Raw genomic sequence first — 18,472 nt, forward strand, 5'->3', positions numbered from 1 at the left:
AATTGTGACAGCGCATGATCAATTTGGTAAAGAACTCGGCTTACCATTCTTGTACTAAACATATTAATGTTTGTCATCATTTTATCTGACAAGTACTTAAGGAAAATGGTGTTACTCTCGAAAAGATTCACACGAGCGTGAATCCAATGGACATGCTTACTAAAGTGGTTATTGAAAAGAAGTTTAGATTTTGTACGATTTCTCTAGGTCTGATGAAAAATTGATGAAGATGGAGTGTGCACAAGAAGCGACAACGATAGTGAAGCTATGATGGAGGTGATTAGAGATGGAGCATGAAGCAATGACTTATGATGATTGAATTGATGGTGGAGATTATTATGAGATGCCTTCAATCTGTACATGAAACAGGGGTTCGATCAATTGATCACCTTGGCCGATCAATCGAATGTTCCCCGAATTATACAGATTGGTCTTTGAATGATTTTGGATAGTCTCGATCGATAATATTTGAAAAATACATGCAAACTCTTTGGATAATTTTGAGCATGCTCGATTGCTTGAACATGTGGAGCTCGATCAATCAAGAGCTACTCGATCGATGTCGATCGATCAGGTTAATTGATCTATAGCGCGCTATAGTTTTGCATAATTGCGCGGATTATTTCTTATTTCAAGTGCAACACTATATATATGAGTGTAATTGAGGGATTATGAAAATTTTAAGCAATTCTAATCATGGATTAAATGCCCCTAGGATTTGAAGAGGAGTAAATGAGAATTTGTTAGATGATAAGTGCCTTCATCTCTTATCCATTTTGCTTTCACATTGATTTGTTGTTAATTTGTGCTATGATTTTTTTTATTTTTATTTTTTGCAAAGATTTTTCATATAACTTTATTTTTACATAAAAATTCGTGTAAGCTTGTAATTTGTCCGTGTGATTCGACCGACAATAAGATACCCAGCATATGCGATTTGTGGCCACATCTCTTCCATGGTGGGCAACTAGATGACCGGGTCTTCTGTTCACACACCACGTGTACATCAAAGATACTCTGCAGTGCTAGCAGACGAACGGTCTGGATCGAATAGCAAGACCGACCTCCACGTATGCTGGCCCAAACAAAGAAAAACACCTTTTGGGTGCTTGTGTAATCGATCTAGAAATGCTGAGTGAACTGACTGTAACGTTGGAGCCGCTCATGAGACGATCCCTGACCACACATGCCATTTCTCCAAAATCAGGCTGGATCTGATCAACATGTGGGCCCAATTGGTACGCAGAAACCGGACCACTTCGGCAATTCGTGTGCCCATTCACGATTGAATCGTACCACAGGGCACGCCATGAATGGCTTTGATATCTCACGCGAGGAGGCTTGCTTGAATACATGAGGTACCCTTTTATCGAACCGAGTAAACTCTGGTGGACCCACCGTAAATGGATGTGGTTTATCCACGCTGTCCATACGTTTTTTTGGGAGTTAAGACCAAAATCGAAGTATATCAAAAGCTCAGATAGATCAGACCACACGAAACAGTGGGAATACTGATTTCCACAGTTGAAACCTTCCCAAAGCCCACATTAATGTTTATTTATCATCCAACCTGTTCATCAGATCACGAGGACATGAATGAAAGGAAAATACAAATGTCAGGTTGATCCAAAACGTCTATGGCACCCAAGAAATTTTTCAACGGAAGACATTCAATTAACAGTGTTTCCTGTAGTGTGGTCCACTTGACGTATGGATATGCTCCATTTTTTTTGTCTCATGTCCTATAATTATCTGATAAAATGGATGGACATAGTAGATAAAATACATAAATCGCGGTGGGCCGCACCGAGTTTCCTCAGTACGCAATCCACCACGTCGCACTACTTCAGTACCTAGTCCGCGTCCAAACAAAAGATACCGCCTTGAAGCGGATTATGCAGTGAGGCGCACACCACGACCATCCTTTACCGTGGAGTGTTGAATCTATCGGACACACAATGATATATTTGTTTTGTCTGCACTGTCCATCCGTTTTACGAGAACATTTTAGAGCTTGAGACCAAAATTCAAATATTTCCAAAGCTAAAGTAGACTACACCACAGGAAAAAGTGGCAATTGAACACATGCCGTTCAAACTTCCTGGAGGCCACCAAAGTTAGTTGATATTTGTTATTTACCTTCGTTCATGTCTATATAACCTTATTAGCAGATATCACTTTGACCTACTAAGGTTTCAACGGTGGCCCACAGGTCTTCACACGGTTAAAGGTGGTGAGCGACTCACTCTGCAAGATACGTGTCCACGGCCCTCTATTTTTAACCTTTTCATCTTCCTTTGGGACTCTTCCTCCAAAATGGCCTTCTTCTCCTCACCTATCTTCTTCAACCTCCATCTATTCATCACCATCTTCCTCTCATTCTCCGGGATCGATCCCGTATCGGGCTGTTTCACCTCCATCTTCAGCTTCGGCGACTCTCTCACAGACACCGGAAACTTCCTCTACATCGATAACACTTCCAACATCGGCAATTTCCCCTATGGAGAGACTTACTTCCACCATCCAACCGGCCGATGCTCCGATGGACGTGTACTCGTCGATTTCATTGGTACATACATACATAATATGCAAGCATTTCTACATACACCTAAATTGCATACTTACATATGCATTTTGTATCTGATTGAAGTATTTGTTTTTCGTTGCTCGGGATCACAGCTCAAGCATTTGGACTTCCATTGCTTCCACCATATCTCGCATGTTCGGACGGTCAAGATCTTCGGCAGGGAGCGAATTTTGCTGTCGCGGGGGCCACTGCGATCGATGCCGCCTTCTTCGAAGAGAGGAAGATTGGAGGTGTGGTGGCCAACATATCTTTGGGAAATCAGATCTCGTGGTTCAAAGGCCTGTTGCCTGCTCTTTGCGACTCACCATCAGGTAACTCTGATATTTGACTCGACTGGATCAGCTCAGTCATGGTTTAGGAACAAAAACAGTGAGTGAGACTCGGTTAACTCGGTCTCGTTTGGTGGAGCTCACTGTGTCAACTTGACGTCTCGGCCACAAAATTATTTGCGGGGAGTCAATTGGTACTCTGGCAGCGTATGATGCCTGATACGCTGGCACTCAGAAATCGTACACTTGGTATATGTTAACTCAAATTAAACCGACTGGATTGTGGATCCAACTTCCGTTAATTTTCTTTCAGAATATAAGATTGATTGATAAATTCAAACCTCTGATTTATGGACACTTGTTTTATGAAAAGAAGACCATCATTTTTTTTACATTGTTAACCGTCCAATAAATTTTCCACTATACGATAGTGAGAAACCAAATTAGTTTAATTCTTGGTTCATGATACATCTAAACTGGGACCCATTATTTACACAGTTTAACTTAAATTACTTGTGCGCTATGTATGCAATTTTTTAGTGCCTGCGTATCATCCATCACCCTCTGCCAGAGTATCAAACCTTTTCTCTTTTACATATACCTTTCGCCTTTCGGAGATGATATGAGAAAAAAATTAGATGCTGCAGCCGGATGACATGACATACACGATATCCTCGAGCGACGGTGGGAAGATGGACCCAACATATGAGCGATCCAGACTGTTGATCTGATATAGTCCAATGTGGATAGATCATGGCCACAAAACTCCACATTGGAAGCTCTTATCCATCTGATATTTGTTTGTTTCTTTTCCTGTTGAACTTCAACCGTCCTTTATTTGCTTCTTAACCGTAAGCTAAAATTTGAAGGATTACGATATTTTTTTTCTTGGGACATTCCCGTTCGGTATGGGGAACTCAAACCAACAGTTTGGATCGTTGACCTGTGGGTCCCACCTGACCAGATAATATGTTCAAGAAGATTGAGCATACCGTAGCATCGAGGCTCACATAGTGCTTTTTGATTTGTTTTCCTTTTTTTTTTTTTTCTCTTTTGAAATATCCAGGGGAATTATTTGGTACTCTGGCCGCTTGTAGTTATTGATACACAGAACTCAGATATTTTGAACGCGTATTAACTGAAATTAAAAGCCTAAATTGTAGAACTCAATCTAAGGCGTCATTTGGATGCTTGTAAAGTTGAGTTTAAGGCGCAAATGGTTTACATGCAATTCCGTGCTAACTCGTGAAGTGTTTACCATGAACAAGGTCGGTATTTGTATCATCGAGCTTGGGTGGTAAAACCTTTCAAAATTTACAAATTATGTAAGAAGGACTTAGATTCTTTTTTGGGGGCTTTAAGAGATCATTAAAGCACATTATATAGATTGTATATCCTCAAATTATTGCAATGGATCCAAATGTAATTTGAAAGTTTTTAACAGTAGACATTTCATCCTTTCCTCATGTGATTCATTTGATAATAGGCTAGCTCCTATTTTTCTTTTTTTTCTTTTTTTTTTTTAAATTTTTTATTATTTTTAAAGAGTGATAGAAAAGCATCAAAGAAAGCATACGATAGACAAATTAGATGTACTACAAAGAGTACAGTAGGCCCAACCCATCATGAGTATTTATCAACAGTCATGTTATCCTATGTATAAAAAAAAAGGATGAAGACTTTACCAATAACATAAAACATTGCTTTTTATTAAGTTGTGAGCCTATAAAGTCTATATAGACAAATACTGGTATCCAAACAGCTATGGTAATCCGATTACCAAAAATTTCCTGACAACTTAAAGAATTTTACAAGCACTCCAACGATTCCTAATTAAGTTAAAATCCCAGGTTTAAAAATCCTAATCTCTAACCGATGGATGTCTTTGGCCGCCTTATAAATGTCAACAAGCCCGAGTTAGCTAATTAAATAAGTGTCTTTTTAGGCTCGTCATACATCTAAAATAGTGATGCAGTGGGGGATGTGAGGTCGAGCACCGTCTTCCTCAAGAGGATAATTATTCCGAATCCATGGAACTTCTTTGGACTCTTCATAGAGACTTCTCGAATCCACGAGGAAAGAAAGTAGAAAATAAAAATAAATTCTAATAAATTCGAAATTAATTAATGAATGAATAAAAATAAGTTCACAACCCTTTAAATAGGAGTACCAAGCAATAAGAAATAAATCAGAATCAAACTACAACTAAAACTCTTAAAATTCGCGACTTACTATAAATAGTAAACTTACTATTTATAGTAAGTCGTGATGTGTACTAGTATGAAAGGTTTTCGGCCAATAATAGTAAGTGTCTTATTTAGCTTCACCAAACCGTTCTCCTAATTATTCTAAGCTCTTTTCACGTTGGGTGCAACTCCTAAAGCCCGTCGGATGAAGAGTTATAATCAGAATAAAACTTACTATTTATAGTAAAAACGAAATTAAAACATGAAAACGACTGTCGATCCAAGGGTTTTTTGTAATTCCGGGTTGGCAGGGTTGGTTAGCTAAAGTATCTCGTTCTACCCCAAAATCATATATTTTACGTTAGATAACTCATTCCGAATTGCGAGATACGCACGATCTAAGGTTCAACAGTCCGGATCACTTCTGTCATCGACCGGGCCTTTTCTGAACCATCTTGGCCATGAAATTGTCCGGGGCCGCTCTACATCAAATAGGAACTGTAAAATTTACGCTTTAATGCGAATTAAATTTGTGCCACGTGTGCAATTTCTTAACACTTTGTGCATCATCCATCACACTGCAGTGTACGAAAGTCTTTCCTCTGTTATTCATTTATTCCTTTAAAAGGACAATCGTTTCTTTTTATTCACAGAAAGTCGTTTCAAACGTTGCAAATCTCAAGCAGATATTTATATTAAAGAGAAGGTAAAGTCAAACCGGTTGGACAAAAAATTAAAATCTACCCAGCAAATAACTTCAATTCTATTGTGTGCAGATGACATCCATCTCTTCCAATAGGTTGCTCCAGCCATGAGGATTGCCTTGTACAAAAATCATTTCCATCCACTAATCAAATGGGGGATACCATTGTAAACAATTTATAATCATTGATAAATAAAAAATACAAATGTTGTCCATTGGATAAGTGGATGTGATTGATTTTCTGTGCTAGATGATTGTCGTGATGCAGACAAACTACTGGACGGGTTCGATGTTGCACAAATATGTAAGATTGGAAGTTATTCACTGGGTGGAAAGCTGTGGTCCAACTGGTGGATTTGAGACCTCGTACACCGGAAAATACTCAAATAAATAATGCAATCTCTGGAATTCTAGGAAACAGCTGTATCAAGTGATGGTGGATCAGCATTTTTTCCATATTGAGAAATAAAAGGAATCATATAGCGTCCAACCAAGCATCCGATAGGCCAGGGAACCGGATCCTTACATATGGGGCCAAATCCCAACTGTTTGCTTTTGTGACCGTACAATATAGCTGGTTACTCGGTGTGGCCAGGGGTGGCAACGGGCCATGTTTTGACCGGACCTGGCGTGACACTTAAGGTCCAAGACCTGAGCCTGCCCAAACTGGCATGGGCCTACCACAGCAGGGCCAAACCTGAGCTGAAACTTTTAAATGGGCTTGGACCCAGAATTTGATAACATCCCTCTTTCCCACTTGAATATGGCCCAGAATTTGATAACATCCCTATTTCCCACTTGAATATTCCTAATCTATCGGTTGATCAAGTGGGCCACCCATGCACAAAGAAATAGACACTCAAGTGGAACGAACCATGGGTATACATTTACTTTAAATGGGTTGCCTAATCGAGGATTAGAATGACATACTTGTTGGTTATATGAGTTATACACATGACGTTGGCTGAGGCTGGGCCAAAATGATTCGAGTCCGACCCGAGCTCGAATATTGATTGGGCCATGCAGGCCAGGCCCAAACCTTGACCATGGGCCAAGCTAATAGGTCCATGAGCAGGTTGGCTAAGGCAGGTTGCTGGCCCATTGCCACCCATAGGTGTGGCTAAGGTTGGCAACGGGCTAGGTGCCTGGTTTTAGGTTGGACATAGACATATGAGCGTGGCCTGTGGGCCAGGCTTGAGCCTGGAATGTATGGCTCGATCAATGTTTGGGCCAGGATTGGACTTAAGCTAGCCCGATTTGATCTGTCCTAGCTCAGCTCAGCCAGCCCTATTTCAAATATACATATGTTTTATTCTACTAAGGCGCTGTTCTAAGCATTGGTTAGGAACAACACATATATCTTGCATGTGGTAGACCTTGGTTTTCATTTTTCTAAATGTCTATTTATTTGTGCATGTGTGGCCCACCTGATCAAGGGATGGATTAGTAACATTCAATCAAATTTTCCGCCCGCATCGGTAGATTTTCGGCCAGGCTGGGTTAAGTAAGGCAGACGAGTTGGGGCAATTTTTATACTTTGTTTGTATGTCTGATCCTAATCTTCCCAGGGTGCCGCAAATTCCTGAGAGGATCTCTTTTTCTGGTTGGAGAGATTGGCATCAATGATTACTTCTACCTGTTCAGTAATGGATCGAGCTTAGAAGTGATCCGGACCTACGTTCCTCAAGTTGTCAGTAGCATTGGTTCCGCAGTCCATGTGAGTAGTAAAAAGAAGAGGAATTCTTTCTTTTTCTTTGTGATTACATTCCATCAATCCATTTAACTTTGATTTGTTGGATTTGAATTGCAGACGCTGATCGAACACGGGGCCATGACACTTGTGGTCCCAGGCGGTCTGCCATTGGGCTGCTTTGCCTCAATCCTCACAATTGCTGCCAGCTCGAACAAGGATGACTATAACAATGAAACTGGTTGCCTAAAGAGATGGAATGAGCTACTTCAGTATCACAACGATCTACTGCAAATAGAGCTGGACCGGATGCGGGACCTCCACCCTCACGCCACAATCATCTACGCTGATTATTACAATACTGTGTTGCGTGTCTACCGCTCTCCTCTCCAGTTCGGTGCGCCCTTTGCTTCCTTTGGTACCAGTCGATGAGTCCAATTAGCTAACCACTCATCACTTTACACTAAGGTTGCAAATGGGTCAGGCTGAGGTGGGCCTCTACTCGACCCATTTAATAAAAAGGTCAGAATTTTGGTCCTGGATCCAATCCATTAAAATTCAGTTGGGCATGGGTCGGGTCTAAATCAAGGAAAGAAACCCACTTACCTATTTTCGAACCGGATTCCCTGGAGGCAGGGAGTGAGTATATGTTTTATATCCACCCCGTTCATCCAATTTTCGAGCTCATTCTAGCTCATGGGCCCAAAGAAGCAGATCCAAAGCACTAGTGGACTACAGTACAAGGAAACAATGGGGATAATGACACTCACCATGGAAACCTTCCTAGTGCCCAACATGTTGTTTATTTGCCAGCCAACCTGTTGATAAGGTCACACAGACATGGATGAAAGTAAAACACAAATATCAGCTTGATCCAAAACTTGGTTTGCCTTGGAGAAGTTTTTAATGGTGGGCATTTAATCGCCATTGTTTCCGGTGGTGCGGTCCACTTGAGCTTTGGATCTGACTTCATTTTTGGCCTCATGCTGTGATATGAGCTGGCAAAACTGATGGACTGCGTGGATAAAACACATACATCATAGTGGACCCTACAGCGTCTGCCAGGGTCAACAGGCAATCCGCTTCCATTTATTTAATGGTTCGGGTCTACGTCCAAGAGAACTGACCCATTGATCTCATGGGTGGGGTATAAAAATAATAAGTAGGCTTTCACACAGTTTCAACATAATTTTGGCCGAAGCCTACGGCAATTTGGATTCCAAGTCAGGATGGGTCCAGTACTTGCCGTTGGATTTCTAATCTTCCACTTGACCCTGATGGTATTAATTAATCGAGCAAAATGCTCCAGTGCTATAGTGCTTCTAGTTGCATTGATTCACTTGGACAAGCCTATCAATTGATCTGAGCTATCTGTTCGCTCCATAACACATTTTATGGACTACCAAGCAGAATTCCACTGATAGGATGATCCAATTCATCCTTGCTGTGGCCTTATTTTCTCTAGTCATCCCTTTTCTGACCCTTGATTTGGCCTTATTTTCTCTGACCATCTCTTTTCTAACCATGGATTTGGTCTTTTTTTTTTCTAGCCATTCCTTTTTCTAAACCATGAATGGGGTGGTTATGATTGCCTAACAAAAGTGATTCTTCAAAATCATACCAGTCTATGATGGGTCCTAACAAATAGATGGATCAAATTGTTGATTGGACTTATTTTTTGTGTAAACAATCTTGACCGTCCATATTAAAGTCCATTGATCAAATGGTTAATATTTGTCATATTAGTGTGATGTTTGTGCAGTAGCCCATGAAATGTGCTTTGGATATAACTAACTAACGGTCTGGAACAATATGGCAGACTAAGTGTCCCCACACAACTAGGAGAACTATAACTACTGGTGCTCTAAGAGCACTGGAGCATTTCTCTTATTAATCAATTAACCAAATATTTATACTTATCCATGCTTATAGTGGCTACTTTCCATGGGGTTTGGTTTGGGTACAAGCACAGGTCAGGTCCATTTTTGCAAAATTACAAACCAGACCCATTTAAAATCCCGGTCTGAGTCATGTTGATGTTGAGAGGTCCGGTCCTGGCTCTAAATGTGGTCAAACTTTTGGACCCAAACTTGCTTCGCAGGTTTGAATTTGATTTGGACCTTGATCCACTTATCAATGGGCTGGGTGCAATAACCTGTCAGCTCAACCCAACCCATTTGCATCCCCACCTGATGGGTCAGTGTAGGAAAAATACCACATACAGCAGACAATTCTAGCCGCCAGATCTGTTGCAGACTAGAAATAGAAAAACAGTAAAAACAGTGATGTTTTTCATTCAAAAGGGGAATAAAAGTCTAGGATTGCCCAATTGGTGGGGTTTTTGCACCGTGGGCCATTGATAGTAAGGTCGATCACGATCAGATAGACTGTCCATAGCGGCAATTGAGCGGACTCATGTGTTCATGTCATTGCATTGCAGGATTTAGCAAGGGAGCACTCCCAACATGCTGTGGAGTGGGTGGTCCTTACAATTACGACCCCTTGTTCTTATGTGGTACCCATGAAGCACGAGTCTGCAATGAGCCATGGTTGTATTGGAACTGGGATGGAAAACACCCAACGGAAGGTGGGCATAGATTGATAGCAGACGCTGTAATCAAAGGACTATATGCCTTTCCACCCATTAATAGTCCATGTCTGCAGCTAGCATCGCATGTTAAACACAATGGTCGGTACAAATATATGTAGTTTACAAATACGGTGAGCGTATTGTATGTGATTGTGATCGGTGGGCCGGCACGCTTTATTCCATCCATGTTTATGCCACAAGAGTGGAAATAAAAGTGATGACTATTAGCACTTATTATCCAAAGGGTTCTTCTAATGTCCACCACATGGTGGTACAATTGGTGAGCATGTTTGTCATCTAGACCGTTCATTAGATGGGGTTTCAGGGAATCGGTATGCACGTCATTTCCACTGTGGAAAATTAAGTAGGGGTGGCAATGGGTTGGGTTTGAGTTGGTTGGGGTTAGCTCAAGTTCTATCTATTTTCTAAACTGACCAAGAATTCAGGCCAGAACCCAACTGACAGCTCATTATCGCCCATGCCTGATCAGTCTCCAATGGTTTATCTGGTCAGCCTGACGGATCGAACCCGACCAGGCACGGCCACATTCTGGCTTAAAAAATGGAACATGGGGCTAAAGGTATGCCTGCCTGTTCAATTAATAGATACGTGTGAACATGCATGTGCTTTTCATATGCTAATTTGTTTGGGTCTTTGGCTGGATCAGGTTGGGTTGTCTGGCTCAGCTCATTGGTAAGTTATATAGGCAGGTCGGGCTGTGTAAGATTCAATCCAAGCCTGGCCAATGTAATTAAACGGGGCAAAGTTTCAAACATGAGCCTGAGCCACTCTGACCCGAATCTGCCTCAAAAGTGGGTCAGGACAGTTAATCTGTGGACCGACACGACTGATCTAATTAAGCAGATCACATTTTTTAAACGGAGCCCGATCCAATGCTACATGCTGCCCAATCCCCGCCCAAAATCCTCTAAGTTAGCCCAAGCTCACCCATGTCTGAAAAATAATCTTAAGTGTTGCCCATCCCCGGTCCATGTGACAATTGATTTGCCCACAACCAGTCCAGTCTGGTACAGCCCATGACCACTTGCGTATGCACATGTGAGCCCCATCATTAACACATTCATATACTATGTAATATATACATAATACACATTATATATATAGTAGGTAATATGTACATATATAATATACATTAGAGATATGGGCATGAGCTGGATTAAGTTGCGCTCGGTGGATAATTATCTGGGCTTTTATATCCAAGCCCAAGCCATTCCATTGGCCTAAAATGTGTGCCCAAAAACCTCTCGCAAATACTTGCCCTGCCCTAAAGCCTATGCCTGGCTTGGCTTGTTGACAGCCCTAGTCAAATCTCAAGCTTCGTGTTGAAACTCCAGGGAGTCTACCACCGCTCGGATGACAAAGACCTGATATATATATATATATATATATATATATAAAGTTGAGACTGAATCCTCTTTGTTTCAATTGGAATTGGTTAAATCAATATAATAGAAATGTTTATTATTTATTTATTTTATTTAGAGTCTATGCACTTGCATATTTTCTTGTCCTTTATTAAAAAAATGTTTAAATTTCATTTTCCCTCTAAAATTTGATTTGTAAAGGTGAAAACCTTTGAAATTCTTTAGTCCAGCATGGAGAGAAAAAGCTAGAGGGGTTTATAAGTTTTGAGGTTTCTAATATTCTTATTTGGAGTTTTTAAAGAGAGGCTAGTTAACTTGCTGCACTGGAATAGGTATGCACGTGAAGCGGGTAATGAGGTTGTAAGGGCACGTCAAAAAATTGGCCATAGCAAGTTGGTTTATTAAGAGATTAGTTGTTGTAATAATTAGCTAGCAGAAAATAATCATTGTGCCTATGGACAGTTGAAATTGACCGTTGTGATGATCGACAAGTTGAAATCAATTATAGTGACAATCAACCCTTCGAAACGATCATTGAGATAATCGGTTCATCCAATCAATTGGCCGGTTGGAGAATCTGTCTTAAGTCATGTCTTTTCATTTAAAAGGAATAGATATAACTATTTACACCCATTTTCGGTGCCTTAATGTGATCCAATATAAAACTGCTACATGGTGACATTATGTCTTTGGGACACACGGAAGCCATACTTGCACCTAAAGAGATCTTCGATTAAACTTCCTTCGGCGATATGCATGCTTTTCGGGAGATGAATCATCACATGCAATGTGGACATGATCAATGTGTCTATTTATGAGGCAAGGTACTTAGCATAGTTATTAAAAACCTGCAGAGAAAACTAATCAAATTATGAATCTGGCAATGATATTCTCGGTGAGGCCATCTCTCATGGTCCTTTCAAAATTGGAGATCTTTCCAGAAACATTCGAAAAACTAACAACACTTAAGAAAGTTTTGAATTTCACGAAATTGGACCTACGTCCAAGCCAATCCAAATTTGGTTCGGACCTAAGTTGGGAGAGACAAATACATCAATTTGGTCAGGTTCTCCATTTCGTACATTGATCGGAAATAAGAGGATGAAAGATCTATATCTAACTTGGGCCGATAATATATCAGTATCAAGTGTTGAATCTCACTTCACTCAAAACCATCACCTTATGGATAGTTTAATGCAGGAGGTGTTTTGATTTGGACCTTCCAACACCTCAAAGTTGACAAGATGAACAATCAACGGAGATGTTGACTGGCTATAATCAGTTTAGGTCTACCCCTCGAGGTTCAGGGATCTTAGTTTGGTTATCTCTATGATGTTTTTGTAATGTTTATTTGCCATCCAACTCGTCCATTTATGATGTTTCCGTAATGTTTATTTGCCATCCACTCCGTTGATAAGGTATCCAACCTGTTGATGAGGTCATAGAAAACTGGATGAAAAAAAAAAAAAAAAAAAAAACAAATACCAGCTTGATCTAATTTTTTGTGGTCCACGGTTAGTTTTTAATGGTTAATCACCACTGTTTCCTATGTTACGATCCACCTGAGATTTGGATCCGTTTTATTTTTTGATTATGCCCAAACATGATGTATCAAAACGGATGGACGGCCTAGATGTAGAATATCTACATCAAAGGTGGGCTCTACGGTAAACTCCTCAGCATCTTAGCACTGAATACGCTCCCTAGACGTTTTTCGTCGCAGTAAGTAATCGGCATGCATATACCCACACGCAGAAGTGGTGAGTTCCTGAGTACCTAATCCGTATCTAAACAAAAGATACGGTGGCGGATCATGTCTGGGCCGGCGTCACTCAAGCCGGTGCAGTCCTTACCATGGGCCCACCTTGATGTATGTATTCTATATCTACCCGGTCCATCCGTTTTTATTTTATATCATTTTAAGACATTACCCAACAATGGAATATATCCAGTTCTCAGGTGGACCAAGCCGTCGGAAACAGGGGTAATTAATCATTAATGGGCCATGTAAGCTTTGGATTTTTTTTTTTTTCATCCAGGTTTACGTGACCTTATCAACAGGTTGGACGGTAAATAAACTTGCCCAAACATTAAGCTGGGCCTTAGAAAGTTTTTAATAATAGACCGTTAAACCACCACTATTTCCTGTGGTGTGGTCCACATGAAATTTGGATTTTCTTTTTTTCATTTTGGGCTCATGCCCTAAAATTGATCTGGAAAAAAATGGATGGACGGCGTGGATATAGAATACATATATCTAGGTGGCCCTGACAGTACGGGCGGCACAGTCGTGTGTGAGGCCGGGGCCGCACATAATCCTTTCCCATAAGATACCGCCATTTGACGGTAGCGGATTGCCTACTTAACATGTCAGTAGCCAGTGTGCTTGGGCGGTGCTCTGTAGGACCCACCATGATGTATGTATTTTATACACTCTGTCCATCCAATTTTACATATCATTTTAGAGCAATATCCCTAAAATGAAGCACATCCAGGTTTCATGTGGACTACACCACAGGAAACAGTGGCGATTGAACACCCACCATTCAAAAAAAATTTAATGCCTATAAAAGTTTTGAATGAAGATGATATTTGTATTTTTCTTTCATCCAGGAATGTGTGACCCAATCAGTTGGAAGTTTTAATGGTGGCATTTAATCACCGTTGTTTTCCTGTGATATGATCCACTTGAAATTTGGATAGGTCTCATTTGCGTTACGCCATAAGATAATTTTAAAAAAATAAATGGACAGTATGGATAAAACACACATCATGATGTGCCCATAGATTACTTTCCAGTAGCTACCTCGCTATTGACAGCGTTAGCAGGCTATCCGTGGATCAGCGCCGATTCGGTGGGCGCGGATTGAATACTAACCCCAACATGACCAAGCCAGAGACGGACGGTCTAGTCAGAGGCTTTGTGGGCCTGATATGATATATGTATTTTATCCACGCCGTCCATTTATTTTTAAAAATAATTTTAGATGATGATATGAAAAATGAGACATTAAATTCTTGAGTGGACCACACCATATGAAACAATGTGGATTGAATGGCTAACACTGAAAACCTCTCAAGGACTACATAAGTTTTGGATCAAGATGATATTTATGTTTTCCCTTTATTTAGGTCCTCGTGACCTTGTGAACAGGTTGGATGAAAATAAAACATTACGGTGGGTCCAGGATGGTTTCAACGCTTGGTCACCGTCACTGCGGCTTCCTTTTGCGTGGTCCACTCAACCATTCTATCTGTCTACTTTTCGGGCTCATGCCCTAAAATCATCTTTCAAAATAGATGAACGTCTTGGATAAAACATATATATATCACGGTGGGCCCCACAGTCCCTAACAGGGTCGTCCGTCTCTACTTAGGTCCCTGTGGGCGGTGGGTGGTACCCAATCCCCTCCGGATTCGGTGGATTCCCGGATTTGCCAGGTGGGATCCTTAATTGTTGGACCCACCGTGATGCATGTACTTTACTTGAAACGGATTGGCTACTCCCCCTGCCATCAGCCCCGTGGCTGTTGGTCGGTGCTCTGTGAGCCCCATCATCATGATGTATGTGTTTCATCCATTCCGTTTATCCATTTTTACAGATCATTTAAGGGATGTATCTCAAAAATGATAGGGATATAAATCTCAGCTGAACCACACAGGAAAACAATAGTGATTAGATATCCACCATTTAAATCCTCCTATGGCCACTGTACTTTTTATTTGACATCCGATCTGTTGATTAGGTCATACAGACCCAGATGAAGGGAAAAAACAGAGATCATATTGATCCAAAACTTTTACGTCCCTCAAAAAGTTTTTAATGGTCGATGTTCATTCAACACTGTTTCCTTTAATGTGGTCCACTTGAGATTGGGATATATGTCATTTTTAGTCACATACCATAAAATGATCTATAAAAATAGATAAACGACATGGATGAAAATTACACATCATGATTGGGCCCACAGATCACCGACCATCAGCCATTGGCTGGTGTCAGGGGGAGTAGCCAATCCGTTTCCTACCTTACACGCACGCCGGGAACGGATTGCCTTTGCCCAGGGCACATAAATATCTGTGTGACCGAGGCTGTGTGGGGTCCACCGAGATTTCCGTGCAAATCCACTGCATCCATCTGTTTAAAAAGACGAAGTTAAGACAGGATGCTATAAATCAGGCAGATACAAAACTCAGGTGAGCTATACCAACAAAACAGTGGGAATAACAACGTACATCATAGAAACTTTTCTGGAGATGATCATGATGTTTATATGCCATCCAAACCGTTCATAGAATTACTACCATTCAGATAAACTATAGGAACAAGTATCATCCCGTTACAAAACTTCTGTCACAGTAAGGCGTTCAATCGCCAATGTTTTATGTGGTATGGCTCACATAAGTTTTGGATCTACATGATTTTTAGAATCCTTTCTTACTGTGATCTTTCAAAACAGATGGACGGAGTGTATTTGTCACGGACATCTCTTTGGGCTCCACACAGCTCGGGGCACCGTGTCTCGGTTCATTATCTGGCGTAATCCGAAAAATAGAGATCTAAACCTCAGGTGGACCGCACTAAAGAAAACACTTGTGATTTACGAATAAAAACCTTGTGTCCCACAAAAGTTTCCGATTATTCGTGCGGTCCCTTCGTATACGTCTTTGTCTCCATGACCTTATCAAATGGTTGGATGGAAAATCAACATTCCGGTGGCTTCAAGAAGCTTTGAACGGTGAGTATTCAATCACCAATGTTTCCTGTGGTTTAGTTCACCTAAGATTTGGGTCCGCTGATTCTTTTGTATCTCGCCCTAAGCTGACTCAAAACGTATAATGGTGAGTCCCACAGTCGAGTATCCATCAACATCCGCGGATCCAACGGAAGCCGCGGCTGACGCGGATTTCCTGCGACGGTTCCTGCAAAGCTACGCGGGTCCACCACAATGTTTTCGAGAAATCTACCCCGTCTATCCATTTTCCCATCTTATTTCTGCGGATGCAAAACATGAGCGGATCCAAAACTCAAGTGGGCTACACAAGAGGAAAAGGTGGGGAAAGAAATGGCTATCTTTGAAATCTTACTAGGATAAACCTTGATGTTTATCTTCCATCCAAACCATTCATAAAGTCATTCCCACTTAGATAAACTGAAACCACAAAAATCTTAGACTGTCACAACACAAATGGGGTCTTATGAATGTTTTAACGGTGGTCACTCGATCACCACCTTTTCCCCTCGTGTGGCTCCCTTGAGTTTTGGATCCTCCTTATTTTTAGTCCTCTTCTCCTGAATAAGCTGAAAAAACGGATGAACGGGTTCGATTTCTCACGGACACCACGGTAGGGCAACGTAGCCTCCAAGGCAGTAACTTCCCGAGACAATCGTGTAGTAACGCGTCCAACATCCTTTATCGCGGTGTGAAGACTGTGTGGCCCACCATGATGTATGTGTTTTATCCGCACCGTCCATCTGTTTTTGCAGCTCATTAATTTTATGCATGAGACCAAAATTGAAGTATATCCAAAGCTCAAGTGTATCACACCATAGAAAAAAGTAGCAATTGAACGCCTACCGTTAAAATATTTCTTAGGACCACGAAAGTTTTGGATCAAGCTGAATACTTGTGTTTTCCTTCGTCCATATATCTGTGTGGTCTTATGAGCAGGTTGGATAACAAATAAACATTAATGTGGGGCTCAGGAAGGTTTTAACGGTGGACTCCACGTAGTCTTCACACCACGATAAAGGGTGGTGATCGCCTCACTCTACAAATCGCGTCTCCAGCCATATATGTATCGTTTCCCGTTTGTTTCCATCTCGACTCTTCCTCCAAAATGACCTTCTTCTCGTCTCCTCTCTTCTTCAACTTCCATCTCTTCATCACCATCTTCCTCTTATTCTCCAGAACCGATTCCGTATCGGGCTGTTACACCTCCATCTTCAGTTTCGGTGACTCTTTCTCCGACACCGGAAACTATCTCTACCTTAACAAATCTTCCATCATAGGCAATTTTCCCTATGGAGAGACTTACTTCCACCATCCAAACGGTCGATCCTCCGATGGACGTGTAGTCGTCGATTTCATTGGTACATACATACATAAATGCACGCATTTCTACATACACCTAAGTTGCATACATACATATGCGTTTTGTATCTGATTGAGGTGCTTGTCTTTTGTTATTTGAGAACACAGCTCAAGCATTTGGACTTCCATTTCTGCCACCATATCTTGCATTTTCAGACGGTAGAGATCTTCGGCAGGGAGTGAATTTTGCAGTCGCGGGGGCACCTGCAATGGATTCCGCCTTCTTTGAAGAGAGAAATATTAGGACTATATTGGCGAACATATCTTTGGGAGATCAGATCTCGTGGTTCAAAGTACTGTTACCTTCTCTTTGCCACTCACCATCAGGTAAGTCGGATATTTGACTCGACCGAATCAACTCAGTCATGATTTAGGAACATAAACAAGTGAGTGAGATTCGGTTAACTCGGTTTGGTGGAGGTGCCACTGGGCAAGCTCACTGTCTCAACAGCGTCTGACGCTGATATGCAGGCAGTCAGAAATCGTACACGTGTTATATGCTAACACTTGGTATTAATCTAACATGTTAATTATGACGTAGTTTTCCAACGGACCCTCCCTGGTTGACCTTAATATCTACAAAGATGGAAACGAAAGAGAAAGGAAATCACTTTGGAGTCTTTTGCAGAGTAGAATTTTTTCGAGAAAAGAGTTACCAATCAAATATTAGGTTATGAATGTGCGAATCTTACATTGGCTTGGAGTCTCTCTACTTATAGGAGAGGGAAGACGACGTTGTAAGGAGTCTTCCTTGACACGCTGGAGATGAATCCATTCAGAGATTAATCTAGAATCTTTGCAAGATCATCGTCTTTTGAGATTCTCGGGATTTAATTTGATCCTCCGAAGATTTTATGAGATATCTTTGGGCTGTTGGAAAGATTATTAGACTATTAGTCTGGGAATAAATTGTATAGATCATATTGAGTTTTCCGTTGAATCGGCAACTGCTCTGTCAAAGACAGAG

General features: G+C 41.1%; 1 protein-coding gene across 2 annotated transcripts in view; it reads left to right on the forward strand.

The window, feature by feature from the left end:
- The first annotated feature begins 2,178 nt into the window (after nt 1–2,178).
- The window catches only part of LOC131245346 (GDSL esterase/lipase At1g28570-like), a 30,486-nt gene continuing 14,192 nt past the window's right edge, over nt 2,179–18,472 (forward strand). Inside the window, exons 1-5 of one of the 2 annotated variants that reach the window (XM_058244740.1) lie at nt 2,182–2,569; nt 2,680–2,898; nt 7,314–7,462; nt 7,556–7,832; nt 9,876–10,262. In XM_058244740.1, coding sequence (XP_058100723.1) covers nt 2,317–2,569; nt 2,680–2,898; nt 7,314–7,462; nt 7,556–7,832; nt 9,876–10,144 — 1,167 coding nt within the window. In that variant the 5' untranslated portion in view covers nt 2,182–2,316 and the 3' untranslated portion in view covers nt 10,145–10,262. Of the gene's footprint in view, nt 2,570–2,679; nt 2,899–7,313; nt 7,463–7,555; nt 7,833–9,875; nt 10,263–18,472 lie in introns of those variants that run through there. The other variant, XM_058244739.1, reaches the window with a different exon arrangement.

This window comes from Magnolia sinica, chromosome 5 (assembly GCF_029962835.1).
Source record: "Magnolia sinica isolate HGM2019 chromosome 5, MsV1, whole genome shotgun sequence".
Lineage (NCBI taxonomy): Eukaryota > Viridiplantae > Streptophyta > Magnoliopsida > Magnoliales > Magnoliaceae > Magnolia > Magnolia sinica.